Source organism: Octopus bimaculoides, chromosome 15, assembly GCF_046866305.1.
Source record: "Octopus bimaculoides isolate indiv1 chromosome 15, ASM4686630v1, whole genome shotgun sequence".
Lineage (NCBI taxonomy): Eukaryota > Metazoa > Mollusca > Cephalopoda > Octopoda > Octopodidae > Octopus > Octopus bimaculoides.
This window is the reverse complement of record NC_142942.1, coordinates 23,673,281-23,694,376: the sequence shown is the minus strand read 5'-3', so window position 1 is coordinate 23,694,376 and position 21,096 is coordinate 23,673,281. Positions and strand designations below refer to the sequence as shown.

At 36.9% G+C, this 21,096-nt stretch overlaps 2 protein-coding genes across 8 annotated transcripts; one reads left to right on the top strand and one right to left on the bottom strand.

Moving 5' to 3' along the window:
- Positions 1–595: 595 nt before the first annotated feature.
- LOC106874112 (tafazzin) lies at positions 596–8,077 on the bottom strand. 2 transcript variants are annotated; one of them, XM_014921718.3, is made up of 8 exons: positions 7,723–8,077; positions 4,936–5,064; positions 3,914–4,126; positions 3,773–3,814; positions 2,558–2,620; positions 1,513–1,565; positions 1,059–1,136; positions 596–744 (listed from the first exon to the last, which is right to left on the bottom strand). In XM_014921718.3, the coding sequence occupies exons 1-8, from the start codon at positions 7,829–7,831 to the stop codon at positions 643–645; spliced, it is 789 nt and encodes a 262-aa protein (XP_014777204.1). In that variant the 5' UTR covers positions 7,832–8,077; the 3' UTR covers positions 596–642. The 2 variants fall into 2 exon arrangements, with proteins under 2 accessions (XP_014777204.1, XP_089219711.1); XM_089363585.1 differs by lacking the exon at positions 4,936–5,064 and having other exon boundaries at positions 7,723–7,939.
- On the top strand, positions 7,915–20,836 carry LOC106874111 (uncharacterized). Of its 6 annotated transcripts, none has more exons than XM_014921716.3 (12): positions 7,915–7,984; positions 9,722–9,982; positions 10,841–10,959; positions 11,168–11,320; positions 11,957–12,545; positions 13,054–13,178; positions 13,748–13,914; positions 15,363–15,395; positions 16,224–16,320; positions 16,873–17,044; positions 17,629–19,972; positions 20,685–20,836. In XM_014921716.3, the coding sequence occupies exons 2-12, from the start codon at positions 9,859–9,861 to the stop codon at positions 20,779–20,781; spliced, it is 4,020 nt and encodes a 1,339-aa protein (XP_014777202.2). In that variant the 5' UTR covers positions 7,915–7,984; positions 9,722–9,858; the 3' UTR covers positions 20,782–20,836. The 6 variants fall into 6 exon arrangements, with proteins under 6 accessions (XP_014777202.2, XP_089219705.1, XP_014777201.2 ...); XM_089363579.1 differs by lacking the exon at positions 7,915–7,984 and adding an exon at positions 8,089–8,208; XM_014921715.3 differs by lacking the exon at positions 7,915–7,984 and adding an exon at positions 8,521–8,654.
- The last annotated feature ends 260 nt before the right edge of the window (positions 20,837–21,096 follow it).

The following is a 21,096-nucleotide window of genomic DNA, read 5'->3' as shown; positions in this document are numbered from 1 at the left end:
GGCTGTCTGATAACTGCTTGCTTACCAACCACATGGTTCTGGGTTCAGTCCCACTGTGTGGTACCTTAGGCAAGTGTCTTCTAGTATAGGAGCTGACCAAAGCCTTGTGAGTGCATTTAGTAGATGGAGACTGGAAGAAGCCCATTGAATGTGTGTGTGTAAGCATGTCCTTGTCTTGACATCATGTGATGGTTATAAACAAGCATCACCATCATATAAATGATGAGGTTTGTTTCCAGTTTTCTGGCCAAATAGGAAATATTACCTTGTTCGGAAATAGGCAAGGGTGGGTGACAGGAAGAGCATCCAGCCACAGAAAAGCTGCCTCAACAAATTCCATCTGATCCATGCAAGCATAGAAAAGTGGATGTCAAATCAATGATGATTATGATGATGATGATGATAAACTAGAGGAATATTGGAACACTGTGTATTGGCTCTGAATTTGAAGTAGATTTGTTCAGTGCACCAAAAGTTCGTCTCAGCGGTTTGGAAGAAAAAATTAGGGAGAATGTTGTTTGTGAGACAAAGATATTTCTTGTATTATTTAGAAAAATAAAATAAATAAAATAAAATAAAATGATGATGATGATAATTTCTGTGAATTTGTTTTTAATTAATAAAAGCTAATTTATGAAAATGTTAAGATCTATAAAGACTTTCGTGATGTATTCGCTCTGCTTTGATTTTCATGTGTCTAAATTCATCCTGAATTCTGTCTGTGATATATTTCCGTATTTCACGCTGAAACAAAGAAGAAAAACAAAATGAAGCAAAAAAGATATTTCCAAGGCTTTGGACAGCCTGGAGTTCAAGACACTTGTTCAAAGTGGAACTATACCCAAAACCATTTGGTTTAAAAGCAAGCATCTTAATGCACTACAACACCTACCTACATACAAACACACACACACACACACACACATATTGCTTGTTTTATATCAAGTTATAAGAAAAATAATTAAACTGAAGAATTACTCAATCCCATTTTTTTCTTTAACAGAACACACACCTCCTCCATGACTACAGAACCCTAACACAGACAAGAGGGTACTTACAGCATTTTTACCGGCATTCTGTAGTTGTTGCACATCTGATTTAAACTGGATAGGTTCACCAATTAATACAGTGACAGTCTGAAGAGGAAGAGATAAAACAAAGGGACATCATCATCATCATCATTATTATTAAGGCAGTGAGTTGGCAGAATGGTTAGCATGCTGGGCGAAATGCTTAGCAATATTTATTCCATTTTTATGTTCTGAGTTCAAACTCTACAGAAGTTGACTTTGCCTTTCATCCTTTTGGGGTAGATGAAAGAAGTACCAGTTACATACTGGGATCGATGCAATCGAATTAACCCCTTCCCCCCAAATTTCAGGCCTTGCACCTATAGTAAAAATTATTATTATTATTTAAGATGGGTAGCTGGTAGAATCATTAGCATGATTTAGGAAACAAAACAAAATGAAGAAAGAGCAGCAATGTGAAAGGAGGAGGAACTGTACTGACCTTTCCTATCTTGGGTATGTAGGGTTTTTTATTTGGTAAAATAGAATCCATTCCTGCAATGAGAATAAAGAGAATTGGTCAAAAAATTAGGAACATCAAAGATTAACAAGAGTATTAAACAGATCAATAACCAAAATCATTCCAACCATGGCCCTCCTGTCTTTGGGGGAGGTTGTAGTATTAATTAGCTACAAAGTCAGTTAATTCTTTAAAATGAGAGAAAGTGATATGAGGGAAAAATTGTGGTTCATTTAAACACCATTTCCAGAACTTGAGCCGATTCCATAGGATTGTTCTCTCCAAGAAAGTTCATATTTGACTGAAGGAAATGGTAAGGGAGAATTGGCAAAGTTGTTACAGTGGGGGATAAAATGCCTTGCATATTTGTTCTGATTCTTTGTGTTCTGAGTTCAAATCCCACCAAGGTCAACTTTGCTTTTCATTATTTCTGGGGTCAATAAAAACAAGTGCAGGGAATTAGCGGAACTACAGGAATATCAGGCTGGATGACTATGAGATTTATTTCAGCTCTTTGCGTTTTGAGTTCAAATCCTGCCATGGCCTAAATGCCACCACCTGTTGCAAGACAGCTCCCAGGTTTGAGGATAATTTCCTTCCTATCTCCTACCAGTTTCGGAATCCCTACATAGGATCATGGGTACTGTCCCTCCTTCCTGATTAAAAGGAAAGGTAATGACTTCTTTTCGACAAGAGATGGGGGTGAATAAATCTTGGATTACACGCAAAACAATACTTTATGCTTGGACACAAGATTGTATGTTGGAATTGGTACAAAGCATGGAACTAGCGACACGGCGAAATATTTGATTTGGTACAAAACCAAACATTCAACACGACACAAAAGTCAAATCATTGATTTGGTACAAGACCAAACATTTAAGTAGACCACACAAATCTCTAATCAGGTGCCAAACCTCAACATTTGTCTAAGCTAAGCTTAAAAACTAAATCTGTGCGTTTCATCAATCAGTCCAAGAGAGATAACTGGGTAATTAATGAAGACGTTGAGAAGTAACATACTCACCAACTAACCATATTGGTAAAACTAAAGAATTATTGTTACAGTCTGCAATTAAACGTCCAACACCTGAAGTAAAATAAAATCAATCAGATAAAACATGGAAATCAATATATATACATTAAAGCCAATATACATTATATATCACCAGTTGGACACAGTGTTGACTGACAAGCCTGCAATATACTTTGCAGTATGTTGTGGTTGCATAACAAAACACAATGTTCCTAGCAGCAGTTAAAGTCATATATATATATATACTCAGTATATAAAGAGGACTGTGTGATGTACGTGTGTGTGTGTGTGTGTGTAAGGATGGTGTAGGGTAATAAGCAGAGAATATCAAGGACTACACATGGTGTGTGCATGTAGATGTAAGATATGAAAGGTGTACAATAATGAAATATGGACACGGAATATAGAGCATGATTATGCAGTGCAAGCATGACGCGTGAGAATGAAACTTGTCTGTTTTTCCAAAGAGTTGGAAGAATACACATTATTGAGACATTGTCTTATAGCTGGATGCTTTTCCAGTCACCAACCCATACCTGTTTTTCAAAGATTTTTTTTTTATATTCTACTTGTTTTAAAAAATGAAGGGCCAGAAAATGATTTCTTGACAGGGGTCTCAACAAATATCACTGTTTTTAGATCAATACTTTTATGCCAAGATGCAGGATGTGTGGTAGTGAAAGATGGACAATGAATAGGGAGGACAAAATGTGGTGGGTGCCTGATCCGTATATATGAAGGAGTATGTATGTGTGTGAGGGTGGTGGAGGAATATAAGCAGTGAATGCAGAGGATCTTCAAAGACTGTAGATAAATGTATTGAGGATAGATTACGATATGTAATGCAAATGAAGTGGTAAAATAGCAGGAAAGGTGAAAACAAGATAGAAGCCAACTAAACAATTGCTGTGAGTTGAAGTTAGAATATAAAGGTAAACCAGAACAAAGTGGTAAAGGGTTCATATCTGACCTGGAAGCTTTGGATGAGTGAGATGATACACAATCAAGGAATATGAGAGAACCATACAGCACTTCAGCCTAAGACAATGTGGGAAAACAGACATTAAAACGATGATGATGATGATGATGATGATGGTGGTGGTGGTGATAGTGAATGGGACTGTCTACATGTTAATGTCCAAATTTTCAAATCAATCCAATTTACACCAAAACAAAGACACAATGCAATGAGAATAACAAACTCACCCCATTTCAGTCGCATAAATTCTTTGGAAAGGTTTACTCTTCCTGAACAGAAAAAATAAGGAGAAAAAAAGAGAATAAAAGTCGCAATAACATTAACAAGAGTAAAAACAACAACAACAATAGTAACCATAAGAACATTACCTTCGGGAAACATGTGCAACCATTGACCTGAATTCAACTGATCTAAAACAAAGTCTAAACTCTTTTGGTAAACTCCTTCCCCCCGACACACTGGCACCACACGTCCAAGACTGAAGAATAAGGAATGCCAATACTTTGTGAAGCAAATGTTGTCAGCTCCTAATGTCCATCGGATGTTCCGACCACCAATCAAATACCTCCACTTCAGGATTCCTGCAAAAGACACACCAGATATTCCAGTTAAGCCAAGAATGGTCAATCGTTATTCAGTCAAGGGTCAGCTAAACTCTTTGTATTTTTTTTTTATTGATTTAATTAATTGGACTCTGACCATGCTGGAGCACTAAATTCAAAGGTTTTTATTTTCTTTACTGCATTTGATGGCATATTAGATGCATCATCTCAATTTCCATGGTACATATTCAGAAAAAGAAGCTTTTGGTGCATTAAAGCATTTAGTATCTAAAGCTAAGCAGCATTTCATGCAGATGTTCTGAGTTTAAATTCCACCAAAGTAAACTTTGCCTTTCTTTCTTCCAGAGTCAAGTAAGTACCAGTTGAGCATTGGAGTCATTGGAATCAACTGACCCCCTCCCCTCAAATTGCAGGCCTTATGCCAAAAGTTTGAAACCACTATTTAAAGTGATTGGCCAGTACATTATGAAAGTACCTGAATTATAGCAGGAAACATAACTTATGTCTATAAAAAGACAAGCAGAATAGCTGAACAGAAAGCAAAAAATTCCAATAATTGGCCAAAAGTTGTGAGGGTTGGGGACAAAATTAGCTTATGGGAGGCTCAACTTTGCTTCTAGGACCTGGAATAATTTTTTGAGACATTTTTGAGCTCAGATGACTCAACAGCAGCAACAAGAGGCAATCCCGAGTGTGATCTAGTTTTCTATCACACATCTTACCTTCCAACACTGAGACGCACCTGCACATTCAGTCAACCACTTTGATGAAAGACACACACACACATCGATCAAGTCTCAGTTAAATATTGAAAGGGTGTCACTTACCCCACAGGACCGGTTCATCAATACAGCTGTAATGGTTACTAACTGTGACTAAGCCTTGGTTAACTGGTCTATTCTCAATGGCATCATACAAGACATCTTTGTTGACGATGTTGAACGAATTCAGACAATCTACAACAAAGCAAAATACAAAAAAACCCCCTCTGTATTCCTTGTCATTATCATCAAGAAATCATAGAGGGAAGTGAACAGCCTTCAACAGGGCCCAAGTCCCATCCAGGGGGTGGGGAAGTGTTGTGATCTCTGTCACCATGGAAACTGAGTCAAGCTCTGGTTTTATAACTCCTGGGACCTATTATAAAACGAAGTCTAAGAAAACTGACTTAATGAAATATTGATGCATCTTGCTGTGTCAGAAACGTAAAATAAAGGAACAAGAAGATATAAAATAATATTTCACCGTTCATATGATACATAATACACAGGTGAACCTTGTTACCTGTTACGCAGATAATCAGTTTTTTTTATTATCTTTTATCAAAACATATTTACAAAAATACTAAACGTCGTCTTTGTATTCAAACTTAATCAGAATTATATTTATAGTTAAATAAGATTCGGGTAAAAACCTTGTGGAATGCTATGCAAAGCTCGTCCACATTTATTGGCTACTTGGGGTCATCATATAGGGAACATGCTCCTGCATACACACACACACACACATTATATATATATATATATATATATATATATATATATATATATATATATATATATATATACACATACATACATACATAGGCAGACAAAACTGACGTCGTTTACCTATCAGTTATTAAGTAAACAACAGTGGAGTGTGAGTGAGTAATAGATCGGAGTGGAACATTTTTTAATGATAGGTCTACGGGATCACGACTGACCTGTGGTTAAACAACAAGTGAAATATAAGCGATAAAGTAGAGCGGAACAACTCTGATCACAGGTCTACTGGATCAAGATTAACCTAGGGTTAAACAGTACATTTCCTTATCACCAGGCTTCTTATTTATTTAGAAACAATTGCTGGGTGACCTTCCCTCAAGACTGTTTGTTGTTTATCTCCAAGGCATCCTTAATAGAGCGGCCATATACGATCAAAAGCATTCACAGCAGGAATAATGAACTCTGGATATTATACACCGTTTTTATTTTTTCCCCTACTTTTTTTTGAGGGAGATTTAGATGCTATTTCTAACAGGTGAAGCGACTATGTAAAGCCATATTCATCGGGTCGTCTTCCTATGGCATTGGAGGGCGGGGTAGAAAAGAGAAAAAAACAAACTAATAAATATATCAAAATACGATAGGGTAGGTGGGTGTAAAATTACAAATTGAAGTTTAAATGCAGAATATAAAACTTAAGAGAAACTAGAGCTTCTTCGTGTTCAGGGAACCATTAAAACGAAAGCAATTAACCTTGTCAGGTGTTTTTCAGGTCAAAAACTATTTTGATGAGCGAGAAGTGAAAGGTTTATGATTTTTAAAATCAAAAATACAAACAACGAACGAACGCTATTCTGTCAGCATTCGATACACTTAGACAGTTATAATTATTAATAAGCCAAGTTTTAGCTCGTGTTAAGTAGGAATATAATCAAAATATTTGCTGGATCCAACTTCAAAGACATTACACTAAATGTTTTTCAACAGTACCCCTCTCTCTCTCTACACACACACACATATCCCATTATTTTACGTCCGTTCCCTTTCCTTTTGGCTATTTTGTATGGCATGGAAAATGCTTTCACTTTTTCTCCTGGACAACACCTACTTTTTGACGAGTTAAATTCCTTCGCTTTCGTGGTATCCGGAGAAAATACAGAGAAAACACTGACTGGCATTCAGAATGGTGTAAAATCAATAAACACCAGTAATCATAATGTATAGAGAGAGTAAAAGCTCATTTAAAAGATGTGAATGAATTCTCTCTCCGAACCTAAGGGGAAAAAACCGAGGTTCTAAACCATTTATTATTCCAGATATCCAAAGGATTGTCTGATATACCCCCAACATCTATAAGTTGCCTGTAGGACTCCAACGAAGTCAATAGCTTGGTTTTATTTTACAAATGGATAAAGAGGAAAGAATATTATAAAGATTTTGTCATTTTTAAATCATTAGAGACCAAGTGTGTCTAATACCCCTAGAGGATATGGGTATCCACCTCCCTAGTTAAGAACCCCTGTTCTACTTCAAACCACGCCCTCTTAAAATTAAGAAATACTGTTTGATGTAAACCTTTGTCAACCTGCTTAGGGAATGATAATAATCGGAGACGAGATGGTCATGGCACAGTGTCCTTTGATCGAGAAGCATTTAGTTAGAGATTTGCTGAATCAGAGTTTAACCTTTACTTTCATCGGTGAATCACTCGGTTACGAGAATTAATTGTGTGTGTGTGATGGTTTTTTGTTTGTGTAAATGTTAGTGTTTAGTTTTAATACACACCATATATTTATTGTGAGTTATTGTTAATTCTGTCGTTTCATTATTCGGTCGTGTGTCGTCTGTGCTTGTAATGTTTCCGTTTATGTAAAAATGTACATTTGTTTTTGTAACACACACATAATAATGCATCACGAGACGATGGAAAGTAAGTGAAGCAAAGATCACACGCAGGACATAATCTAAATGGCATTGAATAAGTGGACAAGTAAGAAACATGAAGAAAAGGACATGGTTTTTAGAGGAAGATTAATGGTTTGGAGTGTGGAAGGAATTGAGGGGAAACGTTTTGCGTTAAGAAAGGCAAGGACATGTCTGGAAGAAAGAGGTTATACTTAAACACACCTGTCCATAGTTTACTTGTGGATCCGACAAGAGAGAGCACGATCTTAGAAGAAATATTCCATAACCTGCTCGGTTTATTTGGAAACATCCAGATGTGGTCGACAGGCATCTCCGTCCGGTCGGGTTTGACAAAAATCTTTACGTAAGGCGAAAACCGGTCAACCGGTGTTGATTAGTGAACTTCTACAGCATTGAAATGTTCCGCGACCGCGAAGGAACACTTATATGTATTTACGTAAACTTTCGACAAGAAAAGTAGTCCGTAAGTTTTTACTACTGTATGGATTCTTGTTGCTTAACTTCAGTTTAAACTTAATCACACGCACAAACTCAACTGCTTTTCTTCCCGACAAAAATGTCTTGCTGTATATAGTTATGACCCATTACGTTCTGGGTTCAAATTCCGCCGAGGCCAAATTTGCCTTTCGTCTTCTCGGCGTTGATAAAATAAAGCAGCAGTCAAGTTTCCGGGATCGATTTAATCAAGTAACCCTTCACCTCCAAGTTTCTAGCATTGTACATACTTTAGAGATGATTATTGATTTATTATTGACAAAATAAACAAATAAAATGAAACCAAACTTCGAGTTACAGGTGTACCCGTGTGGTTAAAATGATTGTTGTGTAACCATTTGATTCTTAGGCGAAGGACATTTTTTTATGGTTTTATGCCAGATGTTGAAGAGGAGGTTTTTTTTTTGTTTTCTTTGCCTTTCTCTTGAAAGTTAGCAGGTGACCTCATTGGTGCCAGCATTACTAAGAAAAGCAGCCAGTACACACTGTGAAGTGGTTGGCATTAGGTAGGGTATCAAGCCATAGTAACCATGCCAAAGCAGGCACTGGATCTCGGTGCAGTTGCTTCGCTTATTGGTTCCTGTGAAACCATCCAAACCAATATGGAGAACAGATGTCAAATGATAATGATGACGATTGTACTGTTGATGTTTTATTCTGTTATAATTATATGCACTCAACAGTTGTTTTTGTTTTAATATTTTCTAATTTTATACTTTGAGAGGTTATTTTGTTGAAGATGATTCCATCTTCGACTTGTTTCAGTCTTTTCACTGCGGCCATGCTGGAGCACTGCCTTGAAGAGTTTCCGGTCCAACAAATCGACCCCCAATAGTTATCGAGTGTTGTATACTCTCAGTCTTTTTGGTCAATACCAAAATGGTGCTGCCGTGTAGCTCAATGTCAGCCCTAGCCTCACTACCACACTAAGCAACTTCTTCACACTACACAGTCCATCTGCCATCACAGTACACACGTCCTCACTACAAAATGAAACATACATCCACCTTACTGCCACATACATCCACACTACCCTCCTCAGTTCGTCTCTGTACCTACAAACCCGAAATGTATGGTCTTGTGTTTATCTTAGAAATAATTATTATTGTGATTATATTTAGTACAATCTTAAATTAATGATAATTAGCGAATTAAAGAAACGAACGGTATTAAATATTCTCTGCATCAAATATATTAATATTCATTTAATGAAGTTCAAATATTTATTATTAAATACATTGACATGTATTATTTTAAATGAACGCTTAAGCAAGTGGAGAAGCTCCTAATTCCGAAAGTCACATTAATATCGATGTCCCCTATTAGGGACCCCGTTAGATATCAAGTTAATAACAACAGATATCCGACATATAGCTGTTTGTTGCTAATACACTTTTGTTGACAAATCTCTTTCGTGTGTCGTGTTGCATTTCGCGCGTTTCCCCTCCCTCCATCATACAGAGCTAATCTGACAGAAGACCGCATGGATAGCAATCGTAACTGAACACTTAAATTTGTTAAGTATATTGCTTAAACAGCTTTAACATTGAAATTTTTCATATTCAGATATTTTTGTTGAACTATTTTTTGCCTACTTTAATAGCTGAGAAGTTTCAGTCATTACGAAGTGATTGCGGTTCGATAAATATTGTTTGATGGCCGCTCCTTGTTAGTAATTGCCTTTATTGTTTATTTACATTTACAGGTAATGTTATCAAAAGTAAATAATGAGTGATGTTGTCTCATTTTGTGTTGCTTCACACGTTTCTTTTCGTTGCTGGTGAGGCCAGAGATTAATAATAACAGTGTGATAAACCACCCAAGGTGACAAAATACGGCGAAATGTCGTCTGGGACAGAAGAAAAGGCAGGACTTTTGTCCAGGCTGGGACTTAATGATAACAAAGCTGGAATGCAGAACTTGGACAGAGAAAAAATCAACCAGATTATATACGAAGCTTCGAAAGGTGAGTAAACTGATTTAAAAACTCTCCCCGCCCCCTTTTAACTCCATCTTCCCCTTTGACCATTCTTGTCTATCCCTTCTTTATATTAATAACATACTGAAAATTCCATTTAGTCCCCTATTAAAATGTCAGTGTGTCTAGTACAGAACAGAAACCATTAGACACCTGTTACTTTTCCCTTTACACTTTCCTTAATTAACCAGCGAGGAATCCTCCACGTTGTTGCTCAGCTTGCTAAATATAGCAACCAAATGTCACCTAAATCACTCACTGCCGTCTTTAAAACGTAAGGACACATTGTAGAGTGTAGTTTTCGGTAAACTTACCCACAAAACATTCGGATGATAACAACTGGAACTCCGTGCTTCGTCAAGACTCACCACGGGCTAAACAACATCAACCCCCACCCTACAATCTTTTAACAACAAACAGAATTTCAGAAAATATGATGTTCATGTTTCCTCTAATTCTGCTTCTTAGAGCATGCTAAAGATTTCTAAAATATAAACCCATTTTACTTTATTTTATTGACTTTGGTTTGGTTTAAGTCATAAACTGCTGGGATTTGTTCTTACATAGGATGGAGTGCTGAGCACATCTTATGAAAATGAGACTACCATGCACACATAAAAAACAAAAAATGGTTAAAATCTCTTCTTAATATATGAATGGTGGCAAGTTTTACATCATCTGAAAAGTCATCAGTTGAACTATTAGTCCTCTTGCATTCTGAGTGACATTAGACCCCCAACAAGTGTCCATAAATTAAATGCATCTATTAGGCCCTTTGATCGTAGGTGTTGTCACTTAGGGCGAAACAACAGCATTAAGTACTATTGTTTTGCATTCTGTTGTCAGGTTCAAAATATTTTGAAAATGAGAAAAAAAAAGACAAACAGGTTGATATAAAGATTGCTGAACAACAACAGAAAATTGCCAGCTTCACTGCAAAAGAGATGAACAAGGCTGAAAAAGAGGTCTGTCGTTTTTATTAATATTTTAGTGGTTTTAGTGGATGAGTGAGGTTTAAATGTACCTATGTCTGTATATTGACAGATTTGATGTGGCTTTCTATATGTGGTTTTAATTATGCTGAATATTTAATTAGCAGTTGAAGTATTAATGTCCATTCTATGCTGGATTTCTACAGAAATGAAAATCTGTAAGCTGACCATTCTCTTTCAGGCTGATGCTCTTCTGAAGAGACTAGAAGAGAAAAGGGACCTCAGCCGAACCATTGTCCATATTGACATGGATGCTTTCTTTGCAGCAGTTGAAACGAGAGACAATCCGTCTCTCCTGGACAAACCCATGGCTGTCGGAAGTAATTACATGCTTGTGAGTTTAGATTCATAAAATATTTGTGTTGAAATTGTGTAAGCTAGATATAGGAGTCGTGTATTGGACCAAAGTTTTAGGAATGAGAGAAATACATTTAATCATTAGATTAAAAATAATTTAGCTGTGATTAATTCAATCCCAAGTAGGGTCTAATCAAACAAACATAATGATCAAAGACATTCCAATCATGAACATCCAGTCTTGTTTATCTAGAACTACATTATTCTATTTGCAGGCACATTGCCCAGTGGTTAAGGTGTTGGGCTTACAATCATTCAGTTGCAGGTTCAATTCCTTGACTGAGTAGCATGTTGTGTCCTTGGGCAAAGCACTTCCTCTCATGTTTTACCAGTTTACCAGAGATGACTGGCATTCCTTTCAGCAGGTTGTCTTGCCCTCTCAGCTTAAACACCATCAAAATCCAGACAAGGTTCTCACCTCATGAGCCTTTAGGCTTGAAGGGCTGACTTTGTCCAATATATCCTTTCTTTTATTTTTAAGACTGGGTTTGAACAGGATTAAGGATTACAAGATATATCTTTTTTTCTTGCTGTTTTGTTCTTTTTTGTCAAGAAATACATTTATTTTCTATATAGATTTATTGTTTTTCTTTTCTGTATTTCTTTTCTCAAGTCAACTTCTAACTACATTGCTCGTCGTTTTGGAGTGCGAGCTGCAATGCCAGGTTTCATTGCTAAAAAGTTGTGCCCTCAGTTGGTGATAGTTCCTCAGAACTTTGCTCAGTACGCAGCTGTCAGTAAAGAAGTCAAAGACGTACTTGTTAAATATGACAAACATTTTTGTCCAATCAGCTTCGATGAGGCTTACTTAGACATCACAGAACATTTGAACCTTCGTAAGACATTCCCTAAAGAGAAACGAACTGTTCAATGCCGTACCTGTGACCGATTAGATCCACATTATTGCTCTTGTGATCCAAATAAGTCTGATTGTGAATCAACAGAAAATGAAGATCTGAACTTTGTTCAAGATAAGGAAACACCAAGTGCTGATCAGCTCTGCTTCCAAGAACAAGACAGAAGTAATTTACTACGAATAGAAGACCCTACATTAGTAAAGGGACAAGATCTTAAAATGTGTCCTTTGTGTAAACGAGAAGTGCCTAATTACAGAGAAGAAGTATTTGGTGTGTCAGCAGAAGAGGCTGTTAGAGAAATCCGACGTAAGATTGAACAAAGAACTCAGTTGACTGCAAGTGCTGGTGAGTAAACTAATGGATCCACATTTTTTTTAAAATGGTGTTATTTGATTTTCTTTTTCTTTTTAGTCAGTCTTCTTAAACCTGGCATCAAAAACAATAAAAATTGTGATAACCTGTTCATGCCATCGTTTTGTTTAATTCCTGTTTTTCCCCAGGATTTCGGCAGGAATAAATTGAGGCAAAGATTTTAGGGTTTCTGCTGCTGGATGACCTTCCTATTAATTCTTACAAAATATAAATTTTACCTCACAAATTGTGACTGTCGCTGAAAGAAGATGTAGATGGGAATTGATTAACATTATTGCCTAAATATAGCATAAATGAATACAAAGACCTAGTTTTCAGTGATGGGCCTGTTTTTTTCTTTTGTTTTTTTTTTGTGGTTTAGAGAAAGTGGTTGTATAATAAAACAACTGACGTAGGCCATGATGACTTGTCTTATACATGCAGACATACAATGATGATGATATATAAATATTCATGGCTTTTTCTGTTCTTGTTTTTTCAGGAATTGCTGCCAACACTTTACTGGCCAAAATTTGTTCAGATAAAAACAAGCCCAACGGTCAGTTCAGTCTCCCTCACATTACACATGTTATCAAAGATTTCATCACTGACCTTCCGATAAGAAAAGTTAGTAACTTTACCTCTTCAACATTTTTTTGTCATCACAAAAAGCAACAGTCTTATCTTCTGCTACGTCCTCCAATCTCTCTCTCTCTCTTTCTCTCTCATTTCCTTATCTCTTCCTTCTGTTCTAATCTCTCTTTGTTTTCTTTTTTTCCCCCTTCCTTTTATTATGCTTTAATGTGTCTTGCAGTGCCATTTCCCTATCAACACTTTGTCCTGGAGCTGTGCCCTTTCAAAGACATGCCATATGAAAAATGTTCTTGTTTCAAAAAGCAGATAAAGGTTCATGGTAGGAAAGACATCCAGCTGCAAAGCAGTACTTCAGCAAGATGTACTCATCTAACCCATGCCTGCATGGAAAATTGGATGTAAATACTAATGAAATATATTATAAGAACTCTGTCAGTGGGTTAGCTAAAGGTGTGCTGTCACTCGGCCCAGGTGAACCATGCAGCTGATTGGAACTCAACTAAACCCAACATTATATACATATGTACGTGAAATATATATACACACACACGCCATGTGAAAAAGTTGTTTTATTGTGTGTTTTTTTTTTGTTTTTAATTCAGGTCTCTGGTATTGGCAAAGTGACAGAGAAAATGCTGCAAGCCATTGATATTGTTACCTGTTCCCAGTTGTATGAACAACGATCTTTACTCTATCTCTTGTATTCTGAAACTTCTTTCAAGCACTTCATGTCTATCGCTCTCGGCATTGGTTCAACTCGTGTCGAAAGGTTGGTAAAGAAGGTTTTCTTGCATTTTTCTTTTTAAAGATGAATTTTGCACAATTCAGTTGGAAGCAAAAATCACAGAGGTTTTTAGATCTTTTTGCATTAATTTATGTGAGAGAATCAGATCTGGTAAATGATTTAGTTGGGGAAATATACACACACTGTAAAATCTGGGCTAAATTCTTGTCATTCTGGTATGAGAAAGTGAATTTCAAGTCTCGCAGAAACACACACACACATTTCATATATTCCTCACATCAACAGTTTCATTTTTGTGTGGGTTAACTGTCACATTTTCTCAAATCAGGAACATTTCATTTTAATTGAATACTTGTTGATAACAATTCTTCTGGATTATCTAATTCAAACATAGATAAATCCATTTGTGCCAAACAGCACGAAAAGAGGAATTCTCAAAGCCAATGGATCAGCAAAGAAGCCACTCTGTTGTGACTCAAGTTAGCATTTAATCCAGCCATATCTGGCCTAAATATTCTTCCTGTTTTGTATTAAAAGTGACCAGATCCAGCCCCTCACACCTACCCTACAATGTAATTCTGAAAGCAAAAAATTCACATCATGAAAATCTCTTGAAGCGATGAGATAGAATGCCTGATTAATTGAAAACAATGTGAATAAATAAGCAGAACATTTGACAGAGGAATCAGAATGCTGAAGGGTTAAAGAGGTCTCTTTGGGGGTCACTTCATCCATCTAAGGCTGTGATCTCTTGACCTGATAGCAATAGCAGCAAAACCTCTTTCAAATCTCACTGCTTGAACCCTTTTGATATTCCACCCCCCAACACTGAGTTCTTTGATGCAAACTTCCTGTTTTAAAGTGATCCGATTCCATGTTTATTTATATTTCAGGCACCAGTTTAATAAGAAAATGATTTTAATAAACTCTTCAACATGATTGAAATGATTTGAAACAAAGGCAATGGATTTCAACAGGAATATGATAAGGAAAATTGTTAAAATGGGAAGGTTGCACGGGATATTGTGTTTGTGGTTGGACCCTGCCTGATAAAAAAAAAAAAAATAGTGTGATTTGGGCTGAAACACCTCTGATCAAAATTTACGTAATAAAGGGCTGATTTGGAGTTAAACAAGAACAACTAGAAATAACTTCAACCTTTTTCTTGCCATATTTTTCTGTTGAAATTAATTTTTCTGCTTTTGTTTCAGTTAATTTTGAAAATAATGAAGAATGTGGTAAACTTTGCCATTATTGAACTGGTGTCTGGAACATAAATTAACGTGGAATTTTGATGGAAGATTTAAATTTAGATAATTTTAAAACAAGAAGCTGATACCATAGAATGAGTGGTGGTGGAGGGCCTCAGGCCAGTTGCTGTCAAAAGGGTTAAATATAAAATGGTTTTAACAAAGTGAAATCTTTTTTTTTCTAAGAAAAACTATTTTTTTATGTTTCTTGTTTTTCTTTAGTGATGGTGATAGAAAAAGCTTGAGTACTGAACAGTAAGTTTTATATTTTTGATCATTCAACAAACTCAAAACCATAGATGCTGGGGTAGGAATTTCACAGCAAGACTAAATATACATGGATGTAGGTCATCATCATCATCATTTGGTGTCTGTCTTTCATGCTGGCATTGTTTGGATGGTTTGACAGAATCTGATGGACTGTCTCTAGGGTCGGATGCCCTTCTTAACACCAACCCCTTTATAGCATGTGCTGGGTGCATTTTTTTGTGGCACCAGCACTAGTGAGGTGACCATGCAGCTTGCAAGAGCAAGAACCCCATCCCTTTGGGATTATGAGAAAGAAAAGAAGGTGACCTGATGCTTAAAGACGAGAGGTTACAGTACGAAAGAAGGGGTCAGAGAATCCATGCTCCCTTGGTACTTATTGGATTGGTTTTGTTGGCTCTGGTACCTGACTGGCTTCTCTTTTATTGACTTCCTGGAAGGAGGTAGAGCAGAGCTAAACCACTGCAAGATACAAACTCGAAACCAAAGGAACATAGCTAAATGCCAATCGATTGCCATATCAAGACATATTAGCACATACCTCCATCTCAGTTTGCCTGGGGTCAAGAGTAGGCTGTAGAGGTGGGGGCAGCTGTATGATCAAGGAAAGGTATCAGCGTAGTTAGATAGGACTATACAGGGGAGCTAATACTGGTTAAACAGATGGATCTTTTTCAGTTACGTCCCTTGAAACTTATCGATTCTCCACGGAATCGTATAGTTTAATGGTCAGTAAATTAGTCAAAAAAGAAAGAATTTAGATTACAAGTATTTGGTGTGGAACTTGTGCTAAAATAGTAAACGTTTGTTTTACAGGACATTTTTTGAACTCAGTGATCCGGCCCAACTCTATGACAAATGCCTAGAACTAAGTAAGATATTGGCTTCTGACCTCCAGGAACAGAATTTCATGGTAAGGAATTCATTGGAATTGGATTACATTTAAAGAATTGTTTATCATATCTGTTTTAAGGATGGTCTCTTTGAAATATTTCAGGAATTTAAATAGTTACAATTGTTAAGAGCCATCAAGCCCCAATGACAGCTTTGTCGTGGTTTCCATGGCTGGATGTCTTTCCTAATTTTAACCAATTTACAGTGTGTACTGGATGTTTTTTTCGTAGCACCAACACTAGTGAGGTCACCAAGTAAATTGCCTGACAAATAAAAGAAAGGAAAAGGAAAAAAAAATCCCTCAACCCAATGGGCGTGTATGTGAGACTGTGCCTGTGAGTGTGTGTGTTTGTGTGTGGTCTCCTTGTGTTGTAAATAAGTGTCACTGTCATTCATTTCCAATATTCTGTGAGAAAATTCCTGCCATGAGAATATATTACCTTTCTTGGTATCAGGTGAGGGTTGGCACAAGATGGGCATCTAGCTGTAGAAAATCTGCCTCAAGTGGGAACATTAAAATGGTGATGATGATGATGATTTTTACCAGTGCCATCTCTTGTTCTGTTTTCAGGGTCGGACTGTCTCATTGAAAATAAAAACAGTAGATTTCGATGTGAAAACCAAGTCCCAGACGCTCACTCGCCATACATGTGACGAGGTTCAGATCTATAATGTCGCCAGGAATTTTCTTCAATCAGAAATTCAAAATTCAATGCCAAAACCTTTCAGGCTTCGGTTGATGGGTAAGAAATATTTCTTTGAATTTAAGACATTAAAGACCAAGTAAGGAGCAGTAACCTGCTTTTCCTCGACTGAAATGCTAATGCATCTATAAATATCCTGTTTAATCTCTGTTCATGTTAATTATAATAATAAGGGCTCAAGGGTCCATGATATTATAGTTAGTACCCAAGAGACATGACTTCCTTTTTTTTCTTTTCTTTTAGTTATCCTCTTTTCTTCTCTCTCTTCCCTACTCGTTATCCTTTAACACTGTCGTCTCTTCACCATTTTCATCTTGCGTGCTTTGTGTGAAAAAGCACTGAGCTACAAACAGCAAAGTTTCTTGTCGTTTTCCTGTCAAGATATCATCTGCTAACTTTACACTTTCAAAGATGGTTGGAATAAGATCTGCTTGAAAGAAACAGGTAAGGTTTAGTGTTAGGAAGGTTCTCTGGTTGTAAGACAATGCCTCAATAAAACATGTCTAACTATTCTAGCATGGAAAAACAAATGTAAAAATGAACAGGCAAATGAACTGTTGTTGATATTTTATCATATCTCCCCTTGTAGTTATGGCAACATGAATATTATTCTTTATTTCTAGGTGTCCGGATGTCCAATCTTATTTCATCGTCTCAGTTTGCAAAAAAGGATAGTATAGAATATTTCCTGAAGAAAGATTCCTCTCTGAGTGATACGAACGTACTTACTGAACATGAGGGAAAATACCAAAATGAAATGGCACCAAATCAGTGTGGACAGGCTGAGAGTTCTAGTGACTGTCTGGAGAAGGGAATTTCTGAAAGTCCTGGTCATTATTGTCCAATTTGTGATAGAAAATGTCCGAAGAATCTGAGGTTGTTTAATGCTCATATTGATAAGTGCTTGTTGCAGCAATCCAGGGAAAATGATCGAAAAACAAAGAGGGCTTCCCCAGTGATAACCAATGCAGATTTTGAAGATTTTTTAGAATTCTCTACCATCAAAACTTCAAGAAAAACTAGGAAAAAAACCAAAATGACCCAGAAAAACTTGAAGACTGTATTTGAGGAAACTTTTGTCAGAAATGGAATTCCAACAGATTCTTGTCTTGAAAAATCTTCTGAGTGTAAATGCGAAAACCTTTCTGAAACTGAAAATATTCTGAAACAAAGAAAGGACTGTAAAAAGACTGGTACAAAAGAGAATTCTTCAGAAATTGAGCCAAAAGAAAGCAATGGTGTAATATTAGGAAGTTGTGTTGATTCTGGAACACTTAAGAACCATCCGTTTTCTGATGGTGTTGCTGAGGTTGAGGAAGAAAGCTGTCTCCATGAAAATAAAAGTCTTTCACCATCTGTAAGTAAACTCAGTAATTCTGAAGAATTATTAGTAAGTGGCTGTGAAAAACCTTCCCCTAAGTGCTCGACTACAACTGCAGATATTTCTAAAGTTTCAGAATTAAATGATGCAAACACGGAACAAATGCTTACAAGACTTCATAGAACAAAAGAGGAACCTTCAAAAGTTGACAGAATTGATCTTGTTAAGATTTGTCCTGAAGATGTTACAAACCCACACAAGAAACAGTCTGATTGTGATAACAAAGAAAATGGTACTGATTGTTCTTCTGCAGACATTGCTAATTCCACTGGCCCGAAACCATTTGACTCCAATATTGAAACCAAACTTAAAAAGATACAAAACAATAAATTTTCAAAGAAAACCGTAAAGAACTGCAATTTATTGAAATATTTTTCTAAATCTAATGTAAATAAAAGAGAAGAAGTAAAGCAGTGTTTGGGTTCCAGTGAGTCTTTGAAATGGTCAGAATCCACAGATAGAGTTGTTGTTGAGAAGACAGACAGATCAATATTGGATGAAACTATTAGTTCAGAACAAGTTGATGCTGGTGGTCTGTTGAATAATGAAGATATCACTGACCAGCAACAGACAGCAGCTAAGACTAGTCTGAGTCATAGTATGGTCTGTGACAAATTGCAGAAACAGGTCGACTCTGAGAAAGACATCAATTTGGTCACTGATAAACTACAGCAAGAGGTTGACTCTGGTCAGATAAATAGTTTGGACTGTGATAAACTACAACAGGAGGTTGAGACTGGTCAAGAAAGTAGTTTGGTTGTTGAGAAAGTACAGCAGATAGTTGAAACTGGTCAGATAAATAGTCTGGCCAGTGGCAAGCTACAGAAAGAGATTGGCTCGGGTCAGAGAATTAATTTGGCCAGTGATAAACTACAGAAAGAGGTCGACTCGGGTCAAGAAATCAGTTTGGTCACTGAGAAAATACAAAAAATTAAGAGTGGTCAGAGAAGGAGTCTGGCCAGTGATAAACAAGAGACAGAGGTTCAGACTGGTCAAGAAATCAATCAGGACAGTAACAAAGTAGAGACTAGGTCTGACTGTGGCCAGAGAAGCAGCAGCAATGTCACTGAACAATTACAAAAAATATGTAATAGTGGTCAGTTGGACAGTGTGACCAGTGGTCAATCTCATGGGTCAGCTAATACTGGTCAAACAGATTGTTCAATTTTTCACTCACATTCAATGAAACTTTTTCCCCATTCCACTGAAAATTCTATTGAAACTAGTGAATCTATGATTAAAGTGGACACTAGTTGTAACCATGGAGACAGTCCAAACAATGAGATTGCTCCTAGCTGTCCACCTCAGTTTCAGGGATCAACTGGTTGTGTCAGTGTAGACACACAGTTTCACTCACCAGCCGAGACAACCTCAAAACTTCCTCAAGACAAGGAGTTCCCTACCGAGAGGGACAACGGTCAGACAACAGAATTGGTACACCAATGTCCCATTTGTCACAAAGACATACTAATTCCTGACATGTCTACTTTCAATGAACATGTTGATCTGTGTTTAAACCAAGCAACAATCAGGAAGATTCTGGTAGAACAAGGAAAGGAACTGAAGAATTCTGCCCAGCTTAAAAGGTGGGTCGCTTTCTGTTTTTTGTTTTATTCAATCTAAACTCTGACCATGTCCCCTTTTGTCAGGGGAGGGAGGTGTGGAGAAGTAACCTCCGACCTTTGCACACACAGCTTTCACACCTTTAATTAGAGAAGGTGGAAATAGGCAGTAAACGATGATCTCTACTCTCAGGTGAGATTGATTGATATGAATAATGCCCAGTCTGGATAGCATAGCAAGTTTATGGCTTTGCTGGCCTGTGGATCCATGTTGAACATCCACTGTCACATGTGGGACAGATCTGGCTATCAACTGAATCCATTTTTGCTGCTGCTTTCTAACTAGGAAGGGCAGGCAGTTTTTTTTTTATATGCCTGGGGTGGACATGATCAAAGGGAATGATGGCAAACACTTTCCTCTTTGATCAATCCCTCATCAACTTCAGCCATTTTGTTGAAAGGTGGATGAGAGTGGTGAGTGAATGGGTGTGCCCTGAGCATACACCTGTAAATCACAGATAAAGAACTGTGAAAAGGAACCTGCCCCAGAAATCAGGGCACCCTTGGTTTTATGTTTTTTTTTTTTTTTACCATAAGTAGTAACCCTTGCATGTCCACTCCCAATTGGGGAATTCTCAGTGTTGTCCACAAATCCCACTCACCAAAAGTTTTATCCTGTGCTGTCCTTAATGTCTTCTTTATGGTGAACAAAGAAATTCCTCTTCTTTAATTCCAGGCCTGCTGAAAACCCGAGTCCAGACATCAACAAAAGGAAGAAATCCCTAAAACACAATTCTACACCAAGAATTGATTCTTATTTCTTTAGTGTTTAAAACAGATCTTTGTGCATCATTTTAAATTTTGATAATAAAATAATTTTAAAACCAATCTCTCTTTAATTATTGTACATTGTTCTTTCATGAAGGTGAGATACTACTACCATTATTATTATTATTACTACTACCATTATTATTACTACTACCATTATTACTACTACCATTATTATTATTATTATTATTAAGGCAGCGAGCTGGCAGAATCATTAGCAATACTTAGTGGTATTTCGCCTGTTGCTACATTCTGAGTTCAAATTCTGCTGTGGTTAACTCTGTCTTTCATCCTTTCAGGGTCAATAAATTAAGTACCAG